Source organism: Convolutriloba macropyga, chromosome 8, assembly GCF_964194025.1.
Source record: "Convolutriloba macropyga chromosome 8, txConMacr16.3, whole genome shotgun sequence".
NCBI lineage: Eukaryota > Metazoa > Xenacoelomorpha > Acoela > Convolutidae > Convolutriloba > Convolutriloba macropyga.
The window spans coordinates 63,147,222-63,168,792 of NC_134475.1; the positions used below are offsets into that span (position 1 = coordinate 63,147,222).

Below are 21,571 nucleotides of genomic sequence, written 5' to 3' on the forward strand. Positions count from 1 at the left end.
ATAAAAGAAAATGAATATATATATATATATATGTATATTTATGTTTATATATATATATATATATATATATATATATATATATATATGTTTGCCACCATCGCAATTGTAACTAAATGGAAACATTGGGATATATTTATATATAAATATATATTTATATATATATATATATATATATGTGATCGCAAATATAACTAAATTGAAACATAGGGGACAATCAAGAATCGGCAATGTCAAATATCCATTGGCTGCCAAATGTAATTTTTGTAATAATTTTTTCAAGTTCATACAACATAGTGAGAAAAAAGAAGAAAGCGGGAAAAACATATGCTCAAAGTTTTTATATGTCTAATAATTCGGTTAGTTTTTTTGCCAATTACTGCTCCACACTGATCAACGCGCTTTATCTGAGCTAATTTTCATCAGAGAATTAAAGCTGGAAAGTTGACTTTTTTCTTTTTCAGACTTTCAATTCTTGCCATATTATCAGCTGCTGTACAGCTTAGCCTTTTTTGTATATTTTTTTCGAATCAATTTTGTAGGGGGAGGAACCATATGCTCAATTGATTTTCTTAGTTTTTGAAATTTTGGCTGACCGATAAATTTGTCATAAAACTTGTAAAAAAATATGTTACAATTGCAATGGTAGTATAATTTTATCTTCAAATATAGAACAAGGTCCTTCGTTTTTTATCCAATTATGTTGGCTGAATTTTTTGCTGAATATCTTTGAAAACAATCTTTTTTTCATGAAAACTAAAAACAACTTAGTCTTTTTAGCTCATTTTTTTCAATTATATGAGAAGAAATGCCCTAAAACTACCTGATGACTACTAATACTTGGTCGCCGTTGTTCAATACGTTTATTGGTTGACAAAAAATTACGAAATGTCTCTTAGGAGTGAATTTTAGGACTTGTTTTGTTGTGTGGGCGTGTTTTTTAGATCTGTTTTTAGATCAATTTTTTCGACTTTTTGGTATCATCGCGAGGCCCAATTAACGCGGTAGTTTTTTTTTCGTTCGTTCGCGAGTAGTAAAGAGAGTGAAAAAGTCGCTCATGTCAACGAGTAAATTTTTCAATCCGCTTTTAAATTTGAGTAGGATTTTTGCGTTGGATAAAACCCTCGGTTTTGGAGAGAATTTTTTAAACATAAGCGATTAAAATTGATTATTCAATTATTCAGCTGTTGATTTATTGTTTATTGTTAATAAAGCTGATACATGTGTCCTCAAGCTAAACAGTTCCTCTTCTGAAAACTACGATGTGTTTTTTAATTGTTTCTTATGGTTTTAGGACTTTTTGTTATCAAAAATTGAAAAAATTTGTTTTTTCTGTGTTGCCTGTTATTTGCAACCTTCCGTTCTGCTTTTTATTCTCCTCGCTATATCTCGGTAATAACAGGTCCCCTTAACGTTTGATCAAAATTCAAATTTTAGAGCGAATTTCAATTCACTTCCAGCTTTCCATCTTCGCTATTATTTTTTCCAATTTTTCCAAAAAACAATCATTGACTCTGATTATGAAACAAGTTTGCCTAGAAAAAATTTTTTATCAATAAATTGACAACTAATGTGTCTTTGACACTTTCCTCAACGAGTTCGTGATTTTTGTGGTTTTTTCTGTATTTGTTTTCTTTCTTTGTCCTGTTACTTAGTCTCATTAATCACTGATTACATAGATCCTATATTGAGGATTAATGTAATCCGTGAAATTTTAAAAAATAGCTGTGCAATTTATTGCTTTTATACTGTGTTTTTTAAATTTTTTCTGATGTTCCCGTATACTTTCTTCTTTTTCTTGCGCTATCACTGCGCTATATAAACGAAAGAGCCCTAACATCCTAAGAAGAATACATTAATTATTCCTTTCAATTTTTTCATGGTCTTTAAAGTTATAGCGGTATAGATCTAGGACCTTCGCGCAACAATTTATTATTGTCAAATTTTTCATTAAATTGGGTCAGATATGTTTTGTTTGAAACTTAAATTTGTTGCTTTTTGTCTTGATCTAATTATGTCAAAAAGGTTCCGTTTATGCAAAAATAATTATTGTTTTCAATGGTTTCAGTATGCAATTAATGTCTTCGACCAAAAATCATGTCTTAACAGAAAATTTTCAAGGATTTTTTACGTTTCCTTATTTTTGTTTTCCTGCTTTGTTGTCGATTTGTAGATTATGGTAGATGGTAAAAATTTTAATTGCTCTCAAAAATCTAATTTCAAAAAGTATCGAATGATTTAACTATATCAATACGCGCTTTTATCACTTTGACGGCACTCATTTTTTAACAAATTTATACTTGGCAACTGAACTTCTATTGTTTTTTTTTGCAAATTTGAGTCTAGTTGTTCCCAGCACATGGTTGTACTTTCTGAGGCCAGGTAGCGTGAGATTTTGGAGCTCGAATTTGGCCAAGGAAACTTTAGCACTACTGAATTTTAAAGAAAGGGGAATCATCGTTTTTGTCGGATTCGTTTCAACTTTATTTTTAGTTTTCGCTTGTATAAATCTATATGTTTACTTCAGTCTAAAAGCAAACTGTTGACTCTATAGATCATCCGTGCTTCACCCATTAAGGAAAAAAGGTACCTCAACAACTTGTTTATCCTGATTTGTTGCAAAGTTATTGGGGGTTGGGAAGTTACCAATAACCTGGGGGGCTATTATGGGAAGCAACCCGTTATTTCTTTAATCCATGGCCGAAAGTGAAATTTTTCATCATCCAAAAGACTTAGTTTGCATTGAGGCGCTGTCTTATTTCGGGTTCTGTTCACACTTTTTGAATAATTTGATGTCAATGTGATTTCAAACATCGGGATTGAAAAAAAAGCAAAAAAAATTATTGTGAGGCCATTGATTTTAAAACCCTATGCTATCATTCTTCATGAATTTTTTTGAAAATTTCCTGTATTTGTTCATCTTTTCGGGTTCAAGTTTTAGTCTTATTACAGGATCTTTTAGTTTTCTTTTGAAGCACAAGCCATCGTAGTTTTTCCGTTCCTATAATTCTGGTATTTACGACCTTAACACTGTATTATCATAAAACATTAGTAGAGTATCCAGGCTGGCCTATTTTTGTCCTGTCACTTAATGTAAATATAGTACATCCTTTTTGTATTTTGAGTAGGCAGAATTCTACTTTTTACAGACTTTCCAGTGTTATGTAAGATAAAAGTCTTTGGGACTTTTGCGCTGTGTGTTTTCAAGATTAACATCCGATTCCGACTCGGGTTATTATCAGATGCTTTTGAGTTTTTGTCATATGTCCTTTTTGTAATTACAATGATTCAGAATAGGGTTCTCTGAATCTCTAATGACGCATAATAGAACAGTTTCTTGCTTTAATTATCATGTCTGATTATTTTGTCTACTTTGTCACATAGAGTTGGGTCAATACAAGTTGAAATATCTCACGCTGCATGGCCACAAATAGTACATACAATCAAGTGCTGTGAACAACCACACGTAACGATTTAGTTAAATCAGTCAACACTTCTCAATCGATTTTTGAGAGCAAACAAGAGTTTGTCCTGACCCAACATAGGTTTGGGTCAGTTTTCGTAATCTATTTCGATCTACTATTTATCAGTTTCTGTCTCTCAGTCCTCTTAGTGGCGCAACCTTAATCTCTTCTAATGAGACATAATATAATTTCGGTGCTAGGAAAATTGGCCGACAGGGCGGTAGCCGACAAGGAAAAAATGAGAAATTTAGCCGACAGTTTTATCATAATTGGTAATAAAAATCCCTAATTGGTCCATAAATCAGTTGTTCGGTTGTCATAGATTCATATCAAGTCCCATGGGCCGCTGAGGCATGGCCATGACCCGCGAGGCATGGCCAGATGCGGTAAAATACGGTCCGACCACGGATAGACCTTCGTTAAACTAGTTGATGAAAAAACTGCGGTATATTTGTCCGCCTACGAAATAGTGTTTTAAATTGGCCAATCACAGCTTCAGAATAAACTTTATTGCTCATTTTACTTAAATTGTCTGTTAAATTTCTCATTTTTTGGTTGTCGGCTAAACGCCCTGTCGGCCAATACGGCGGGCACCATAATTTCTAATTTGTTTGCTCTCATTTTTTCAAATTTTGCTGTTGGAACAACTTTGTCACTCTTTGTTTTTGAAAGAATAAAACATTTTTTGAGTATACCCATATTTTATGTTCTTTTTTAAGGAAATTGGCTCTTCTTCTGTTATTGCCCCCCCCCAGCCTTATATAGCCAGTCTATTTGGACCCCCCAAATATGTTCTTTTTGGTCATTAGAGATCCTTTATTTTAGTCATAATAAATTGCCGGTACCGGTAGACGAATGGATGAATTTTTGTTTCCGGTTGTAAAAAAAATTAGTACCATAGAGCTATTCCTGCAAAAGAAAGGCGAAAAAATATTAAAAACACGATTATTCGTTGTCTGCTTACATTATAAGCAAAGTTTGATTACCATATACGTCTTAATTTCAAAACTTGGCTGCACAATTAAATTGTAAATGCCGTTTGTATATAATTGTATATGTTAGTGTATGAAATGAAACCAACATGTATAATTGGGGGGTGCAAACGGACGTGGGGGGGGGGCAATAACAGAAAAGAGCCAAGAAATTTAGTCTCAGCAATGACATGTCTCAACGGTATTTTGTTAGTTTTTAAACAATCTCTTTTGCGATTTAAAGGTAGTGGCTGAACTATCAGGGCAAATTGTTTTCGTTTCAGTTCAGCAACTCAGATATATTGTCTAAAAATGGAAAAGAGCATTTTACAGATTTTTTTAAATTTTGATCTTTATGTTTGAGCAATTTTGTATATGCTTTGTTGACTTTTAAAGGTTGTCCCTTAATCCCTTTTAATGAAAATATTAATCCCCTAATGAAACCCTTAATGAATCCCTTAAAGAAAAATTGACACCTTAATGAAAGTGATAGTGAGGTTCAATCCCATTCTTTAAATTGCTTTTGGCCCTGTCCTGATACGTCATCTTGTTTTTCGCTCGTCGAACACGACTGTTCTTGCTCCGACAATCTGGTCCTTTTATGGTAATTTTAGTTTGCACTAATAATTGTGGTAATTTTTGATAATACTCAACAGCTGAAATTTCGCTAAATTATACTCCAGGAAAAATGATTTTTTATTCAGAAATTTTATTAGAGATCAATGCATTTTTTGAACCAAACTTTTTGATCAGGTCAACTCATGTTCGTTCTAGTTCAAATATACCCACAACATTAACATTTATTTTCTTTACTAAAGAGGCAACGAACTTGAAAGTCGGAAAATGAGTTTAAGTTAAGATTGAAGTCAAAATCTTAATCTCAATCGAATTTTATAAACCGATTTCATTCAAGCAAAATAGTTTTGTAATTACCTTGTTTTCATTACCTCTATTTTAAATTCACTTTCATGTCACGTGATCCAATGGTTTTAGGAAATTGATACGTAAATTGAACGTATATAGGACGAAAACTGCTCGATTACAGTTCGACGAAATTAAAACCACAGTAAACTGACCGTCAGATTAAATTGAAGTGATAAATTTTTAATCTTCCACAAAATAAATGGTGCAACAAATACTAAAACGTTTAGAATCAGTGTCATTAGGACAGATGTCTGTATGACTCTCTTTGAAAGTTTACAGCAACAGTTTGAAAGAAAGTTAAAAAATTAATACAAGCAAACTGAAAAATTGAATGGATTAATTTTGATTTCTCATTTAAATTTTTTATTTGAATTCTAGATTTGATTTATTTGGAATGCAGTGTCATTTTGTGAGATCAAATTGGCCGACAAAAAAGAACAAGAAATATAAAGAACCAAGAAAAACATTAAGAACACAGTGTGAAAGTGCTAAACCAAATTTACTATCAAACAATTATCAAATTTTTTAAAATTGTTAAAAAAATTTGTGTAACCACAAACGCAATAGGACTTAGAATTATTGGAAATAAACACCATGACAACAAGAAATAAATAATTGACAGATGAAGAAAAAATTGTGTTAACAATAAAAGGATAGATGTACATAAAAACAGTACTGCGCTTCGATCTGTTCTACCAATATACGGTAGCCGTTACGAGAACCTCGATATTTTTCAGTCTCCCTTTTTCTATAGGTTAGCAAGGGCAAAATAATGAGGCTAATTCGAAACCTACTATAGCCGCTTTAGAGGCTAGCAATCTGGAGGAAGATGAGCCAATGGTATTGATCGATGTTAAGAACTTGTACACATATGGGCCGGTTGAGGAATAAATTAAAATTGCGCGTAAAAAACTGTTCTCCAGTGACGAGGTTCCTGAGAAAACGAATATTCACTTTAAGTGTAATAAAATGTGATAAACTCAAACTAGCCGTTTTGGCCGTGAGTGTTTCACTGGTGGTACTTTGGAAAATTTGTGTATAAAATCATTTTTGAAATGTTTGCAGAAACCAATTGAGGGAAGAAAGAACAAAACTCCAGACATGAAGGGAATATGAATTGATTGTAACTAACGCTTTGTTTTCCCATGGAAAAGATTTGAGTGCAACTCTTGTAAAAACCGCTTTCATGCAAAAAGCCAAGGTAGTAATGACACGGAGTCTAAAACATGCAGGAAAATGTATGGATCTGTTTTTTTAAGCAGAGAAATGTACAACGAAAGAAACGCAAGAATTAAAACTTTTAAAGAGGTATGTTGATGACTTACCTCTTGGGTGACATGCATATGTGGATGACGTGACAGTGTGCACTGTTAAAGAGAACCCTCTGGAGTACCTTACAATTCACTCATGAAGCATGAAGCACCCAACACGGATGAAATCCTGGCGTTTGTAGATTTGAACATAAACGTAAACGATGAAAGACAGGTTAGCTGCAATTGGTATAAAAAGTCTACTGATACCGGCATTACATTAAATTTTTGTAGCTGTGCACCGTTTGAACATAAGAAAATGTGACTCAAGGAACTGTACAAAGGATTTTTCACTCAATTCAACCAGTGATAGCCAATCTTTTGATGTAGCCCCTAATATAAATCAGGAGATCTCTACTGAAAATCAGTATACAGCTGAGTGGGTTTCCAGTATCGTTATTGTGAAGTGGAATGAATTAGTCACAAAATAATTGTTACAGCAAATCCCCTAAAAGTGAATAAATTTTCAAGTTTCAACCAAAAATGCGCCTAAACCGATGTTTTCGTTCAATACAGAAGAAACGTTTGCCAAGATAATGAAAAAATTGTGTGATGATCAAATCGTTCTCACATTGAAAAAAAGTTAGTTGCGCACCCTGAAATCATCATTTGATAAAAATCTGAAATTGCTTGTGGTACATAAAGTTACAGGCCATGAATGCAATTCAATTTATGTTTGCCAAACTAGCCGACATGTTACAACTAAAATTTTGGTTCATCAAAAAAAAGATTTCCCTGTGAGAAAACATCTCGTTAAATGTTGCGGTACAGCATTTAAAATTGAATGGGACTTTAATAATGCATGTCGCGGGGTTGAGAAACTAATGACAAAAGAAGCATTCCACATCAAAACTGTTGGAACCGCAATTAAATACGCGCGACGAAAACCGAGGGCGGGTATTTACTTTGAAGTATTAGTTCAAAAGCAAAATTTTGGCTTTTAAAATTCAAAAAGGATTGTGATATTTGTTAATTCGAACTTTTGTCCACACCAACAAGAAATGGAAAACGATATATAAGAATAAAAGTAAGAAAAAGAGTAAAGGTAAAAAAAAATTGTACATAAGTTTTTAACTGTAAATATTTGTTAAAAATTCGTTGTTATTTTAACTCATTTCGTAGAATTTGTTAGGTAAAGTTCATGAAAAGTTGAAAAACTTTGTAAATAGTTTTTGTTAATTGTAATTTCGGTTTCAAGTAAACCTGACGAAGAACGCCTTGTTCGAAAACATTCGTTGTTCAAATCCATGCAATATTTGATTGACAAATCTTTCTCTGCAAATCTTCCCATTGTCTGAGGTGCAGGTAAAACTTGCGGCTTGATCAGTGAAGCAAACATTTGATTCAGCTATACTCTCTTCCCGAACAGTGGATGCAGTGCCAATCGATGGAAAAAGAAATACAAGAATGAGATAAAATTAGCAAAAAGGAGTTGTAAATAGGCTAAGTATCGTATATAGGAAAAAATTTTCGATTTAAATTTTATAGAATTTAATTATTTAGAATTTTTTAGAATTTAATGGTGGTCGCATACAAATGTAAATACATATTCATTTTATCTTTTAACAATTAAAGTAAGTGTTCGTTCACCTTTTTATCTTCATTGGCATTGAATTTGTTATTATGGGTTGCAGTTTCTACAAAAACAGTGTGTTCCCCGGGTGCATAATTTATGTTCATTGTAGTGCTTGTGAAAAAATTCCAGTATGTTCTTGTGATTCTAGCTCTTCTCCCGATTGGTTCTTGCAGGTTGAGTTATTTCGATACGGTGTTAAAAAGAATTGCTCCTCTATGCCAAAAGCTTTCATCGCTTTTATGTATTCTGTTCTTCTGTCTGACAATCTCGTTGTTCGTGCTTAGTCTTGTTCTTTTGGTTGCCTTTATATTGATGAAATTGCCAATTTCGATGTCGTACCTTCCATCAATAATCGAGCAGTGCAAAAAAAGAATTTGGACTTCAGCGTATAGTGACAATGGTAACAGTTCTGTTTCTATGAGTCGCTTTATGTGATCAAGTTCAGACCAGCATATCCATTTCGTGGCGTCTTTGGAGTTTTTCATTAGTCTCAGCTCTGTTTTACTTGCATACCGTACCTGACAAACAAACATGATTATTGGAACAATGTATCCGATGTAAGCTTTGAGCCTAGATATCATGGGAGTGAACAATGACAGATTTCTTTTAAGTGACCACAGTGCTTGTAGTGCTTTGGAGTGAGGCCTGTTTGTACTTTTGTTCCAGTTTAGAATGTCTGATGCATTGATTCCCAAATGTTTTTGATTTCATGCATTTTTATTATTCATTTGGACACAGGAAGCTTTTTGAGATTCAGTATGTTACATTTACTCTCGTCAAGATTCATCCCATTTGCTTGACACCAGATGAAGAGGCTTGTAGGTCAATTTCAAGTTCAGCAGAGTTGTTGACAATCAACTTTTAATCGTCTGCATATCCAAAACGGGTACTGTGTTCAATTGATTCTGCAAGTCGTTGATGTAGATTAAAAGGAGCAGGGTCCAAAGCAACAAGCCTGGCGATACTCCACTAGTGACATCCTGTTCACTGGATAAGCAATCGCCGACTTGAACCTTCTGTCTTCTGCTATCGAGATAATCCGCAATGATCCTTAGCGCTTTTCTCCTGAATCCCAGCAGTTCAAGTTTCATTATTACTCTGTCGTGTTTAACTTTGTCGAATGCTTTATCAAAGTCTAATCAGAATTCAGTTAGTTCCCTAACATTTTGGTGTTATTGTCTCTGTAAACTTTGTCGGGGAGGCAGAGTTTTTGAACTATGCAAAATCGGAGTTGTCTGAAACCGAATTAGGAGTCATGAAGAAATCTGCGGATTGCATTGTAGAGGCAGTCAAAAGTAATTTTCTCTAGAAGCTTGGACGGACAGCACAAGTATTGCTGTCCATCTAATTTCGTCATTATTGCTTAGATTTGTTCGACTGTGCAATCTATTATACTTAATCCGTTACTGCGAAACCGATAACTGGCAACACAGTCTTGAGCAATTTCTTTGTTTTCATTTCCACCCGCTTGAAACCAATGACCGGCTACAGGCTTGTGAAAACTATCTTCCTGTTCGCTGCCAATGGAGCCAATACAGGAATTTGTTTTGTGGAACCGATGACCGGCTACACTATCCGAACCACTGATCTTGCCCCCGTCAGACTTGGGATTAAATACACTTTGAAAAAATCGATTTAAGAGTTCAGATTTTTCAGAGTTGTTTCTAGCCTTCTCTTCCGCCAGGTACATTTTTTGCTTTTCTCAGCTTGCGAAAGTATTTTTGTGTTTTACTGAATTGGCGAGAATTGAATTTTGAGTTTCGTCACTTTTAATGCTACTTTCCAATTTTTGTTCGACCGCAATACTTTAACAATCAATTGATGTTTTTGAATTTTAACAGCAAGATTCCGGGTACTCTCTAGATTCCTCATTATGTTAGAACTGGCTGGCGCCACCCATGTTGGAAGACTTGCTCTCTAAACAGTTATTTTGGGTACTTTTTCATTGAACATTTGGTCAAACGATCGGTACCATTGATCTAGTAGCTCATCGACGTTGCTAAAGCAGAAAGAATGATATGGGTTGTTAATGATCTAAGCGTAATTTTATCCCAGTCTATGCAATTGTAAGCATATTAAGTCTCGTTACATTTGGTTTCTGTTGGTTTTGATAGTAAATTCGACTGGTGAATGCTAAGTGGTCCGAGCAATTCTTTCCATTCAAGCTGTAGTTTTGCATCACTCCTGAATCAATTGATGGCCTGATCCAGAATTGGCAACACGACATCAATTTCGCAAGATCTGTCCATTCGAGAGGGATTATTAAAACATCTGGATTGGGAAAAATGTGGTCATCTACAGACTTATCAAGCCAGGTGTTGGTGAGAAAAACAACATTAGCAGGATTGCTGATGAATAAATTAACCAATTTTGTACGCTTTTCATATGCAGGTACGTTACAACTGTATATAAGGCTCGAAGTTGCGCTATTTAGTTCTCTATTATTTTAATCCTTTCGGTAGAATATGCCCCACTAGCAAAAATTGGTCCAGAAAACCATGTTTAAGCATTAAAATCATTTGATAATTAAAACGTCTTTGCGCTTCTTTGGAGCTTCATACACTGCATGACTCAGGCTCTATGACGCAGAGGCGCGACGAATTGTTGAGGGCTCAATACTCTACACTGCTTTTAGGTGGGAAATTGTCAACTATGGAAACTAGATCTTTGCTCTAGGGGGTCTGAGCTTAAATCACAAGAGCAACTTCAAGAATCTTGTTCACATTCTCACAAAAAGATCTCTCAGCAGACGTTCAGACATTGTCTTGTGGCACGACGTGATCAGCAATTTGGTGTCAAAGCGCCAAAACAATCAGAACTCCGAATTGACTACCTTAGAGCTTGTGACACTGCTGAACAGGTTTGCTCCCGAATTCAAAGCAAAAATCTAGTGTCGACGTGCCGGCTCCACTGATCTATTCCAGAAATTTTGCAAAGAACTAAGCGTTCAGATAAATAGTGTAAAACGTCTTCTCTCAAGACTAAAGCGCAAATCAAACTGGTATAACGACCAGCTATCCGAAGTGCACCCACATTACACTATTGATTCAAATTTTGTGGAGAACATAATCCACAATCGACAAAACCTGAAGAAAATCACCCTGAAAACAAGATCAAAAACGGGAAAGAAGAAATCGAAAAGCAAGTATGGCAGCACAAGCTCGAAGAAAAATGGAAGCAAGAAGTAATTACCTGCAGTTAGTTATCTCCTTCCTCTTTATTTTCTTGTGTCTAGTTCTTGGTGCTTTTTTGCTGGTAGCATCCTGAGGTTTCTGTGTTTTGGAGGGGCCAATAGCGGTTATGTCTCCAAGAAACCCGTCCCTTGAGATCTGTTTTGTTTGCTGGTAGCTTTTTGAGGCTTTTGTGCTTTGGAGCGGTCAAAAGTAACAAAAATCAGTGCTTTTTTTCCTTGCTGGTAGCTTCCTAAGGCTTTTGTGCTTTTGAGCGGACAATAGCAAAGAATTTCCCCCATTCTTACTTTCCTCCGTATTACAATTTCTCCGATCAACAATCTGTCATTTAAAGTTTAACCCGAATAGTGCGATCACCTAAATCATGAGAGAGCAAGTGTCACGCTTGGGAAAGCAAATTGTTCCAGAAAACCATGTTTAAGCATTAAAATAATTTGATAATTAAAAGTTATTTGATTTTGAAAAAACATGTTTCTGTGGACTCAACTTCTCTAGCTCTGGGAAAGTTTGCCATTCACATTAGCTTCGATGCTCTTAAGACAAAAAGAAGAGAGCTATCCTGTTGTATTGACTTCTCTGATAAAACTGTCTTTGCGCTTCTTTGGAGCTTCATACACTGCATGACTCAGGCTCTATGACGCAGAGGCGGGACGAATTGTTGAGGGCTCAATACCCTACACTGCTTTTAGGTGGGAAATTGTCAACTATGGAAACTAGATCTTTGCTCTAGGGTGTCTGAGCTTAAATCACAAGAGCAACTTCAAGAATCTTGTTCACATTCTCACAAAAGGATCTCTCAGCAGACGTTCAGACATTGTCCTGTGGCACGACGTGATCAGCAATTCGGTGCCAAAGCGCGAAAGCAACCAGAACTACGAATTGACTACCGTAGAGCTTGTGACACTGCTGAACAGGTTTGCTACCGAATTCAAAGCAATAATCTACTGTCGACGAGCCGGCTCCACTGATCTATTCCAGACACTTTGCAAAGAATTAAGCGTTCAGATAATTAGTGTAAAACGTCTTCTCTCAAAACTAAAGCGCAAATCAAACTGCTATAACGACCAGCTGACAAAAGTGCACCCACATTACACTATCGATTCACATTTTGTGGAGACCATAATCCACAATCGACAAAACTTGAAGAAAATCACCCTGAAAACAAGATCAAAAACGGGAAAGAAGAAATCGAAAAGCAAGTATGGCAGCACAAGCTCGAAGAAAAATGGAAGCAAGAAGTAATTACCTGCAGTTAGTTATCTCCTTCCTCTTTATTTTCTTGTGTCTAGTTCTTGGTGCTTTTTTGCTGGTAGCATCCTGAGGTTTCTGTGTTTTGGAGGGGCCAATAGCGGTTATGTCTCCAAGAAACCCGTCCCTTGAGATCTGTTTTGTTTGCTGGTAGCTTTTTGAGGCTTTTGTGCTTTGGAGCGGTCAAAAGTAACCAAAATCAGTGCTTTTTTTCCTTGCTGGTAGCTTCCTAAGGCTTTTGTGCTTTGGAGCGGACAATAGCAAAGAATTTCCCCCATTCTTACTTTCCTCCGTATTACAATTTCTCCGATCAACAATCTGTCATTTAAAGTGTAACCGGAATAGTGCGATCACCTAAATCATGAGAGAGCAAGTGTCACACCTGAGAAAGCAAATTGTTCCAGAAAACCATGTTTAAGCATTAAAATAATTTGATAATTATAAGTTATTTGATATTGAAAAAACATGTTTCTGTGGACTCAACGTCTCTAGCTCTGGGGAAGCTTGCCATTCACATTAGCTTCGATGCTCTTAAGACAGAAAGAAGAGAGCTATCCTATTGTATTGACTTCTCTGATAAAACTGTGTTTGCGCTTCTTTGGAGCTTCATACACTGCATGACTCAGGCTCTATGACGCAGAGGCGGGACGAATTGTTGAGGGCTCAATAACCTACACTGCGTTTAGGTGGGAAATTGTCAACTATTGAAACTAGATCTTTGCTCTAGGGGGTCTGAGCTTAAATCACAAGAGCAACTTCAAGAATCTTGTTCACATTCTCACACAAGGATATCTCAGAAGACGTTCAGACATTGTCCTGTAGCACGACGTGATCAGCAATTCGGTGCCAAAGCGCAAAAGCAACCAGAACTCCAAATTGACTACCGTAGAGCTTGTGACACTGCTGAACAGGTTTGCTCCCGAATTCAAAGCAATAATCTACTGTCGACGTGCCGGCTCCACTGATATACTCCAGACACTTTGCAAAGAACTAAGCGTTCAGATAAATATTGTAAAACGTCTTCTCTCAAGACTAAAGCGCAAATCAAACTGGTATAACGACCAGCTAACCGAAGTGCACCCACCTTACACTATCGATTCAAATTTTGTGGAGACCATAATCCACAATCGACAAAACCTGAAGAAAATCACCCTGAAAACAAGATCAAAAACGGGAAAGAAGAAATCAAAAAGCAAGGGTGGCAGCAAAAATTGGAAGAAGAATAGAAGAAAGAAGTAATTACCTGCAGTTAGTTATCTCCTTTCTCTTTGATTTCTTGTGTCTAGTTCTTGGTGCTTTTTTGCTGGTAGCATCCTGAGGTTACTGTGTTTTGGAGGGGCCAACAGCGGCTATATCTCCAAGAAACCCGTCCCTTGAGAAATGTTTTCTTTCCTGGTATTTTTTGAGGCTTTTTTGTTTTGGAGCGGCCAAAAGTAACAAAAATCATTGCTTTTTTTCCTTGCTGGTAGATTCCTAAGGCTTTTGTGCTTTGGAACGGACAATAGCAAAGAATTTCCCCCATTCTTACTTTCCTCCGTATTACAATTTCTCCGATCAACAATCTGTCATTTAAAGTGCAACCCGAATGGTGCTATCACCTAAATCATGAGAAAGCAAGTGTCACACCTGCATCAAAAATATTAGGAAAAATCGATTCGGTTGCTTGTTCAGCTCAAAAGCAATGCATTTGACCCCAAACTGCACTGGATTGATGTCTTAACGAAATTGAAAGAAAACCCTCTCCTCATATGCAATGACTGCAAAGACAAACGCGAAGAAAAACTGTATGAGAGAAAAAAACCTGAGAAATCGAGAATCGAAATGGATTGAATGAATTAAAAACGCAAATGAAAACTTTCCAAGAAAGTATTGGAAAATCAAATGACTCGATTGAACCAGTCCAAGAGGAACTAAAATGAATAAAAGTGACCCAACAGAAAAACTAAAGCACAGTTGTCGAGCACAAAACAGCCGGACAATCCACATTTAACTATTACTACGTCAATGCTCAGAAACCTGGCATTAGAATCTGCGGCTTTCAGGAAAACTCATTAAAGTCTCCCAACGAACGAATGCCTTCTGACCTCAAAATGTTGAAGAAGTTCTAGAATTTCTCAAAATCTAAAATAAATGACTAGCAAAAATCCACAGGATTGGAAAATACGAGGCAGAAAACGAAGGCTCCCGAACGGTTGTCGTCCAGATGGAAAATGAAATCAACAGAGATCTGGTAATTAAATCAGCTCACCTGTTGAAAAACTCCGACAAAAAATATTTATCCGCCCTGAACTCTCACAAGAAGATGCAAAGAAAGAAAATGAGTGCCTTCGAAAGAGACGACTGCTAATAAAGAATCATCTCTTTGACAGAAAAGAATTTTTGAATCATAAACTTGAAACTAGAGCAAAAACTCAACAAGAAATGGATTGTCTATGAGGATGAACCCATAGAGGACGCTCCGGAGAGCGATCGCGAATGACCATAAACAATCGCGTTACTAAACTTTAACGTGCCAAGCATACTTAACTTAGACAGAGGACTAACGCTTCCAAACAAATTAACTAGTACTGACTATGACATACTGTGACTTACTGAAACGTGGTTAAACGAAGATGTTCCAAACAATGCGCTATTTTTAACGGATTTCACCATCTACCGAAGGAACTGTACATGCTATATATCAACAACTAACCATGATGGAGTGCTAATAGCTCACAGTAAGGGTATTAATCATGAAGAATTGTCGTTCAGCAGTCCTCGTTCTGACCGTGTTGGCAGCCAAGATACTGACAAGACAAAAATTTATACTCAACTGCTGCGCATACAACCTACCTTCCGGAAGTCCATATCTCTGGGATGAGCAAAAGTTTGATAGTATCCTCAAGGAACTCAACAATGAGAGCAACTGCGAACCTTATGAATGCACACTTGTAACAGGAGACCTAAATCTTTTGAACACCGACTGGAACAAAATGTCGTCAACCGACGACTATGAGTCTAAAACCGTTTACCTTTTATCAGAGTCAAACTTTACTAACATCAAATTGCAGAAACTGGATGTTTTATTGACCGATAACCCAGAGAAATTAATTGAATCAACAACAGACGAATACCTAAACAAAAAAATCATTACCTGGTTAACCACCTTCAGACCACCTCCCAATTAAAACGAGCATACAGACAAACATGTCTTTCATAAAAAAAAACAGAAAAAACCAAAAAAAAGCCTACAAGAAAGCAGACTGGGCAAACTTGGACAAAACAATTTCAAAATCCTTTCAAACCACACTGCTTCAGCAATAACATTTTCATGTTAAAACAATGGTACGATTGGATTGAGAACCATATCGACAGTAACATTTCAAATATCACAAAACATCGAGCGAGCTTCCCACCCTGGTTTGCTCCTCCAACGTCTCATCTAATAAAAAAAACTGGGAACAAAAAACGGAAATGGAAAAATCTAAATCTCAACAGAACGCTCAAACTGAAAAGCCTAGAACGAGAAATCGAGATTGCAACAAGCAATGACCTTGCAAACTATGAAGCGGAAGTGTGTCAAACAAGGCAGTTCAATAACATCCAAAATTACTTAGCCAGCATCCGAAAACAACCAAATGTGCCTCCCATAGTAGATCTCGGCAATACGAGAAGTGAATCCGACAGGGAAAAAATCTGATCTATTCATCTGTTTCTTCAAAAGTGTTTATAGTGAAAAGAAAACAACGCAACTCAATCCCCAACATCGAATTCTAAACACCATTGAAATTACAGATGTTGAAATTGAAAAAATATTGGAAAATCTGAAGTTAAATAAGGCAACGGGACCAGATAAAATGGGAAACATCATCTTGAAACAATGCTCAAAATCTATTAGCAAGTCACTGAAATTAGTACTCCAGACAGTACTAAACACGGGCGTGTAGCCGAATAAGTGGAAAACCAGTCAAATCTCACCAATCTTCAATAACGTTATTAAAATTGACGTCAAGTGGTACCAACCCATTAGTCTTCTTTGTTGCATCGCCAAAGTATTTGAAAGACTTTTTTTCAATACCCTCTATAGGCACTGCAAAGAATAGCTGCATCAAAATCAGTTTGGAGTTAGAAAAACAGATCTGCCACATTTCAACTCTTGATTTTCCTAGATTCCATCTATGGCAAGTACGACGATGAGACGGTTGACAAACTCATAATCTTGTATCTGCACTTCGCCAAAGCTTTCGAAAAGTTTTCCATCATATCCTTTTAAAGAAGCTTGAAAAATTTGAAGTAGGTGGTAAATTGTTGACACTTCTGCTTTCATACCTTGAAGACAGGCAACAGTACGTAAAGATAAATGATAAATGCTCCGATTAGGTGGTTGTCACGAGTGGTGTGCCCCAAGGATCCATCCTCGGACCCCTACTGTTCCTGATTTTCATTAATGACCTACTCAATATGAAACCTAAAATAGAAAACTACGGCTTTGCGGATGACTTTAAAATGATCGCACAGAGCCAAACGGAATTGGAAGCCGGAACCACCCACATCGAAATGGTGCAAGGAAAACCAACTGGAGCTTAATGCCTCAAAATGCAAGCTACTGAAGGTCAGCTTTCAGCAGGTTTAACTAAAACGGACCTGAAAGACGCCCCAGTACAGCGAGACCTAGGGCTCCTCATCTCAAATCTCAACTGGACAGAAAATTCTGAAATCCGGATCCAAAAAGCAACTGGCGTGTTTTTCCAGAGAAAGCGTAACATATCAAACAAGGGAGCATCTCAACAAATCTACAAGCCTACGCAGTATATGTTGTCGCAATCCTTACGTAATGCTCGCAAGCGTGGTATGCCAGTAAGACAAACATATCGAAATTCGAATCACTTCAGATAAAAGCGACAAAGTGGATTGTCAATGGACAAGTATCAGGATAAAAGGAAAGCCTACTAAATAAAGCTCAAACTCCTGCCTCTTAGTATGTATGCTGAGATGCACGACTTGCTGCTTCTGATATCGCTAAACCGGAATAAATACGATGTTGAAATTGAGAACATGAAGGGGAAAACGAATCAAATACAAGGCAAAATAGCAGAGATGAACTTGAAATAAAGAACCAATAGACTTGCAAAAGCAGATGAAAACTTCTTGCATTGAACAAAGCACCTTTACAACATTGTCTCCCGCGTATACAGAAACTACGGCGAAGTACTCAACAAGCAAACAATCACCAACATCTACTGGGAATAATATCACTTTTGACGTCAATTTTTTTGCCTTTCAATGTTCGGGTCTTTCTCGTTAGTCCCCGCCCACGAAATTATACCCCTTCATGGTATAGATACGGTAATGGTGGGAGGCTATATGTCACATACCCACTAAGGTGGGAGGGGGGCTATTATAGGAAAAACCGTATTATTCTTCATTTGTCTTCCCATTTAATCATCTTCATTTGATAAATTTCGTCATTACAAAATTCTGATCTTTTCCATTTGTGCCTCCCCCCCCCTCCAGCCGGGTACGTTAAGCGCCCCCAGTTACAGAGCACGTGCCATTACATAGTAAATCATTATGTAAAAATATGGCACTTGCGTCTGGGGGTTTCAAATAATATGCGCCCACTAAGCTGTAGGGGTACAAACAGAAAAGATCCCAAAATTCTTTATATAGACGTAGAGCTGAGAGGGCTCCTGACCAGCCCATATTCACCATGGTCGGGAGGGGTGTTTTTTATTCGCATTTTTCGTTTCATGGGGGTCTATAATGGGTGGGAAAAGCTCCAATTTACTTTTATTTTGTTTTCAGATTTTGCTATCAGAATCAAATGAAGCTTTCTTCAGCAGGTACTTTCTTTTTTGTTTTGTCAATATGTTACTTTGAAGTGTGCTCGGTCTCAGAAAATGTTAATCTTTTCAGAGGGAATCATTTCATTGTTAGATGATCATGAGACGGATGTTCGGGTAAGTCCATTCGGGTGGGTAATGCGTTGCGACATTTTAGTACCTCATTTAAGAGGCCATTGCGTTGGAGAAAATATATTTTGATAGCAGACGGAAGTTGTTGGGATAGTTAGTCTCGAAGAGAATTGAGAACCAGGATTTGACTTTGGATTTTACAATTAAACTTGACGTTTTCCTACGTACGGTCATGAAGTATATGTAATGTTTCGATTGTAAAACAGCCGTTATACCTGGAGTTCCTGAGGCAATCTGACATAGAAAATTCTGCACTGGCAATGATCTTACTGTTAATCTGTGTTGTTTTGTAGCCTGTACTTTTTAATACCTGACGATATTTAACTGCTGTAAAAATCCATTCAAGTAGAAAGGGGTCGAACGAATACCCTTTTAGCTGAGGCCTTTTTTAAATTGACTGTTTAAAAAGTTTTTAATGCGGAATTTCTGAGAGAGCGAGTAAAGTAGGCGTGAAATAATTTTTTGCTTATCAAGATAATGTTTTTGCGTGCGGCGTTTTTAATTCGGTTTTTTAATAGCCGCGAAGCGATAGCGGCTATTATTGGGGACATCGTGGTTTTTTACAATCCAAGAATTGGATTGTATTGGTGCTCTGTCTTTTTAATAGCCGCACAGCGATAGCTGGGACTATTATTGACCTTCTCTTGGTTTTTTTTATTTCGTCGTCAGGATTTTTGATAGACCATATGACCTCACAAGCACTTCAGATCTGCTTTTTCATTTGTTCATGCAATAACAACTGCAGTGCGTGCGTGACGTCATTTTCCGCTCTTAGTGGAGCGAGTATTTTTCGTTCATTCGCGTGATTAATTTTTTGCTCACACTTAACTTACCTCTCTCAAAAATGACTTCCTATTTTTGAAATTGACTTTTATTTACTTTAGTTCAAAGAGATAATGTCAAAAAGAGATACTTTGTAAATTTATAGTTGTATACTTTGTAAATTTATAGTTGCATACTTTGTAAATTTATAGTTGCTGTCTGCCGGCGGTGCCAGTATTGGTCCCATAGGCAGTACATTACAAAAAATACGCGTTGTCCCTCTATTTTACTGAGTTCACTGCAAACCCCAAAAATTTATACCGTGCTTACCCGAATTGTCATCCAGAGAATCAAAATTTTGTAATTCCTGCAATGAGAAACTAAAAAAGCATAAATTCACGTGCTTCTTTTGCCACAAAGTTATGAATGACTTCTAAATGCTCGGGTTTCGATAAGACCGACATTGACGTCCTGATCAAATTAGATAAAAATCTCCTTCACATCTGCAATGGCTGCAAAGATAACAAAGACAATGACAATAAAACCTTAAAATTGATGATCAACTCATTGAAATCAAAGAACAAATGAAAATTTTGCACAAAGTATCGAAAAATCAAACCAAATGATAGAGACCGTAAAACTTGACCTCAGTGAACTGAGAAAACCAAAAAGTTACGCCCAGTCCCTTGGAAATGTAACAAAAGGTGCGACTAGAACATCATTTCATAGCACAAAATTAAATGACGGACGTGGTATTCGCGTCCGTGGAGTACCTGAGCTCACGTCAAAATCGGCCGATGAACGAATTCATGCTGAGATAGCGGCTGTAGAAGAGATGCTCGGTTTTCTCAACATTGAAGACAAGAAACTAAGCAAAATTCGCCGCATTGGAAGATACGACTCCACAAAGACAGTCCCACGCACGCTTCTGATACATCTAGAGAACCCAATCAGCGAAGACCTAGTACTGAAATCTGCTTATCGCTTAAAGGATTTCAACAAGCAAGTCTTCGTGAGCCCTGAGTTGTCACCAGTCGATGCTAAAAAAGAAAAGGAATGCCTGAAAACCCGCCGAAAACTAATAGACGAAATTAAATTTGATCGCAAATAAATTCTTATTCGAAATCTAACAGTGGAAGTAAAGGTAAATTGTGCACGGGTGACCAACACGGACTCCAACGCAAACACTGAAGACTCTTCCTCAGAAAATCAAGATGGGTCTTGACTAGCCTCAATAAAAATGCTAACGTTTAACGTCGGAAGCCTTCGAAGCCTAGAAAGAAGAATGGCATTCTCAAACGCAATCGTAACTCTGAAATACGATCACCTTTTTGACAGAAGCTTGACTCACACCACATGTGCCAAATACTGCATTGTTCTTGCCAAATTAAAGCATATATCGGAAAGATAGGGACCCAGATGTGTTCACTTCTAAACATGGCGGTGTTCTAATAGGAATCCGAAATCCGATTGAACATGAGCACGTAAACATAAGCATAGTACATGACGATTATGTGGCAATCAAAATCCACACTAAACCATGACCTATACTAATCTGCTGTGTCTACAATCCACCCACTGGAAGTCCATTCATATGGTCATCTGGACAACTATCAAACCTATTTTATGAAATTGAATTAACACGCTCAGATCAAAACTGTGAAAACTTGATACTGACGAGACATAAATTTTTCCAAAACTGACTGGGATTCAATGAGCTCAAGTGATGCTTATGAGAATGCATCCATTGAAATGTTGTTTGAATTAAGTTTTTCAAACATTGCTAAGAGACAACTTGATGTAGTCCTAGTCAACACCCTCGACCCAATTATGAGCTGCGACTTGGACAATAATCTTTTTTCTAAATACTGCACAAATCAAAAACCTTGCTCTGATTACATCCCAATATGCACTTCCTTGATGTGGTTCATCCATCTTCACGCATGTACTGGAGATGTCAAATTTGCTTTCAAAAGAGCAAACTGGGAGCACCTAAACGAGCAAATAACGAAATCACCTTTTGATCCCTACTGCTACAGCAATGTGAAATTCCTGGTTCAAGAATGGTACAAATGGATAAACAAGATCATCGAAGCAGACATTCCTAAAGTCACGCGGTATCGAGCCTCACTTCCCCCGTGGGTAGCACCATAAACATCCCATCTAATCAAGAA

General features: G+C 36.8%; 1 protein-coding gene across 1 annotated transcript in view; it reads left to right on the forward strand.

Annotated features, from left to right (window-relative positions):
* The window catches only part of LOC142344913 (26S proteasome non-ATPase regulatory subunit 1-like), a 628,982-nt gene that overhangs the window by 554,912 nt on the left and 52,499 nt on the right, over nucleotides 1–21,571 (forward strand). The window contains exons 2-3 of the mRNA XM_075396972.1: nucleotides 18,464–18,503; nucleotides 18,577–18,620. Of these exons, the coding sequence (XP_075253087.1) occupies nucleotides 18,485–18,503; nucleotides 18,577–18,620 (63 nt within the window). The 5' untranslated portion in view covers nucleotides 18,464–18,484. The remainder of the gene's footprint in view (nucleotides 1–18,463; nucleotides 18,504–18,576; nucleotides 18,621–21,571) is intronic.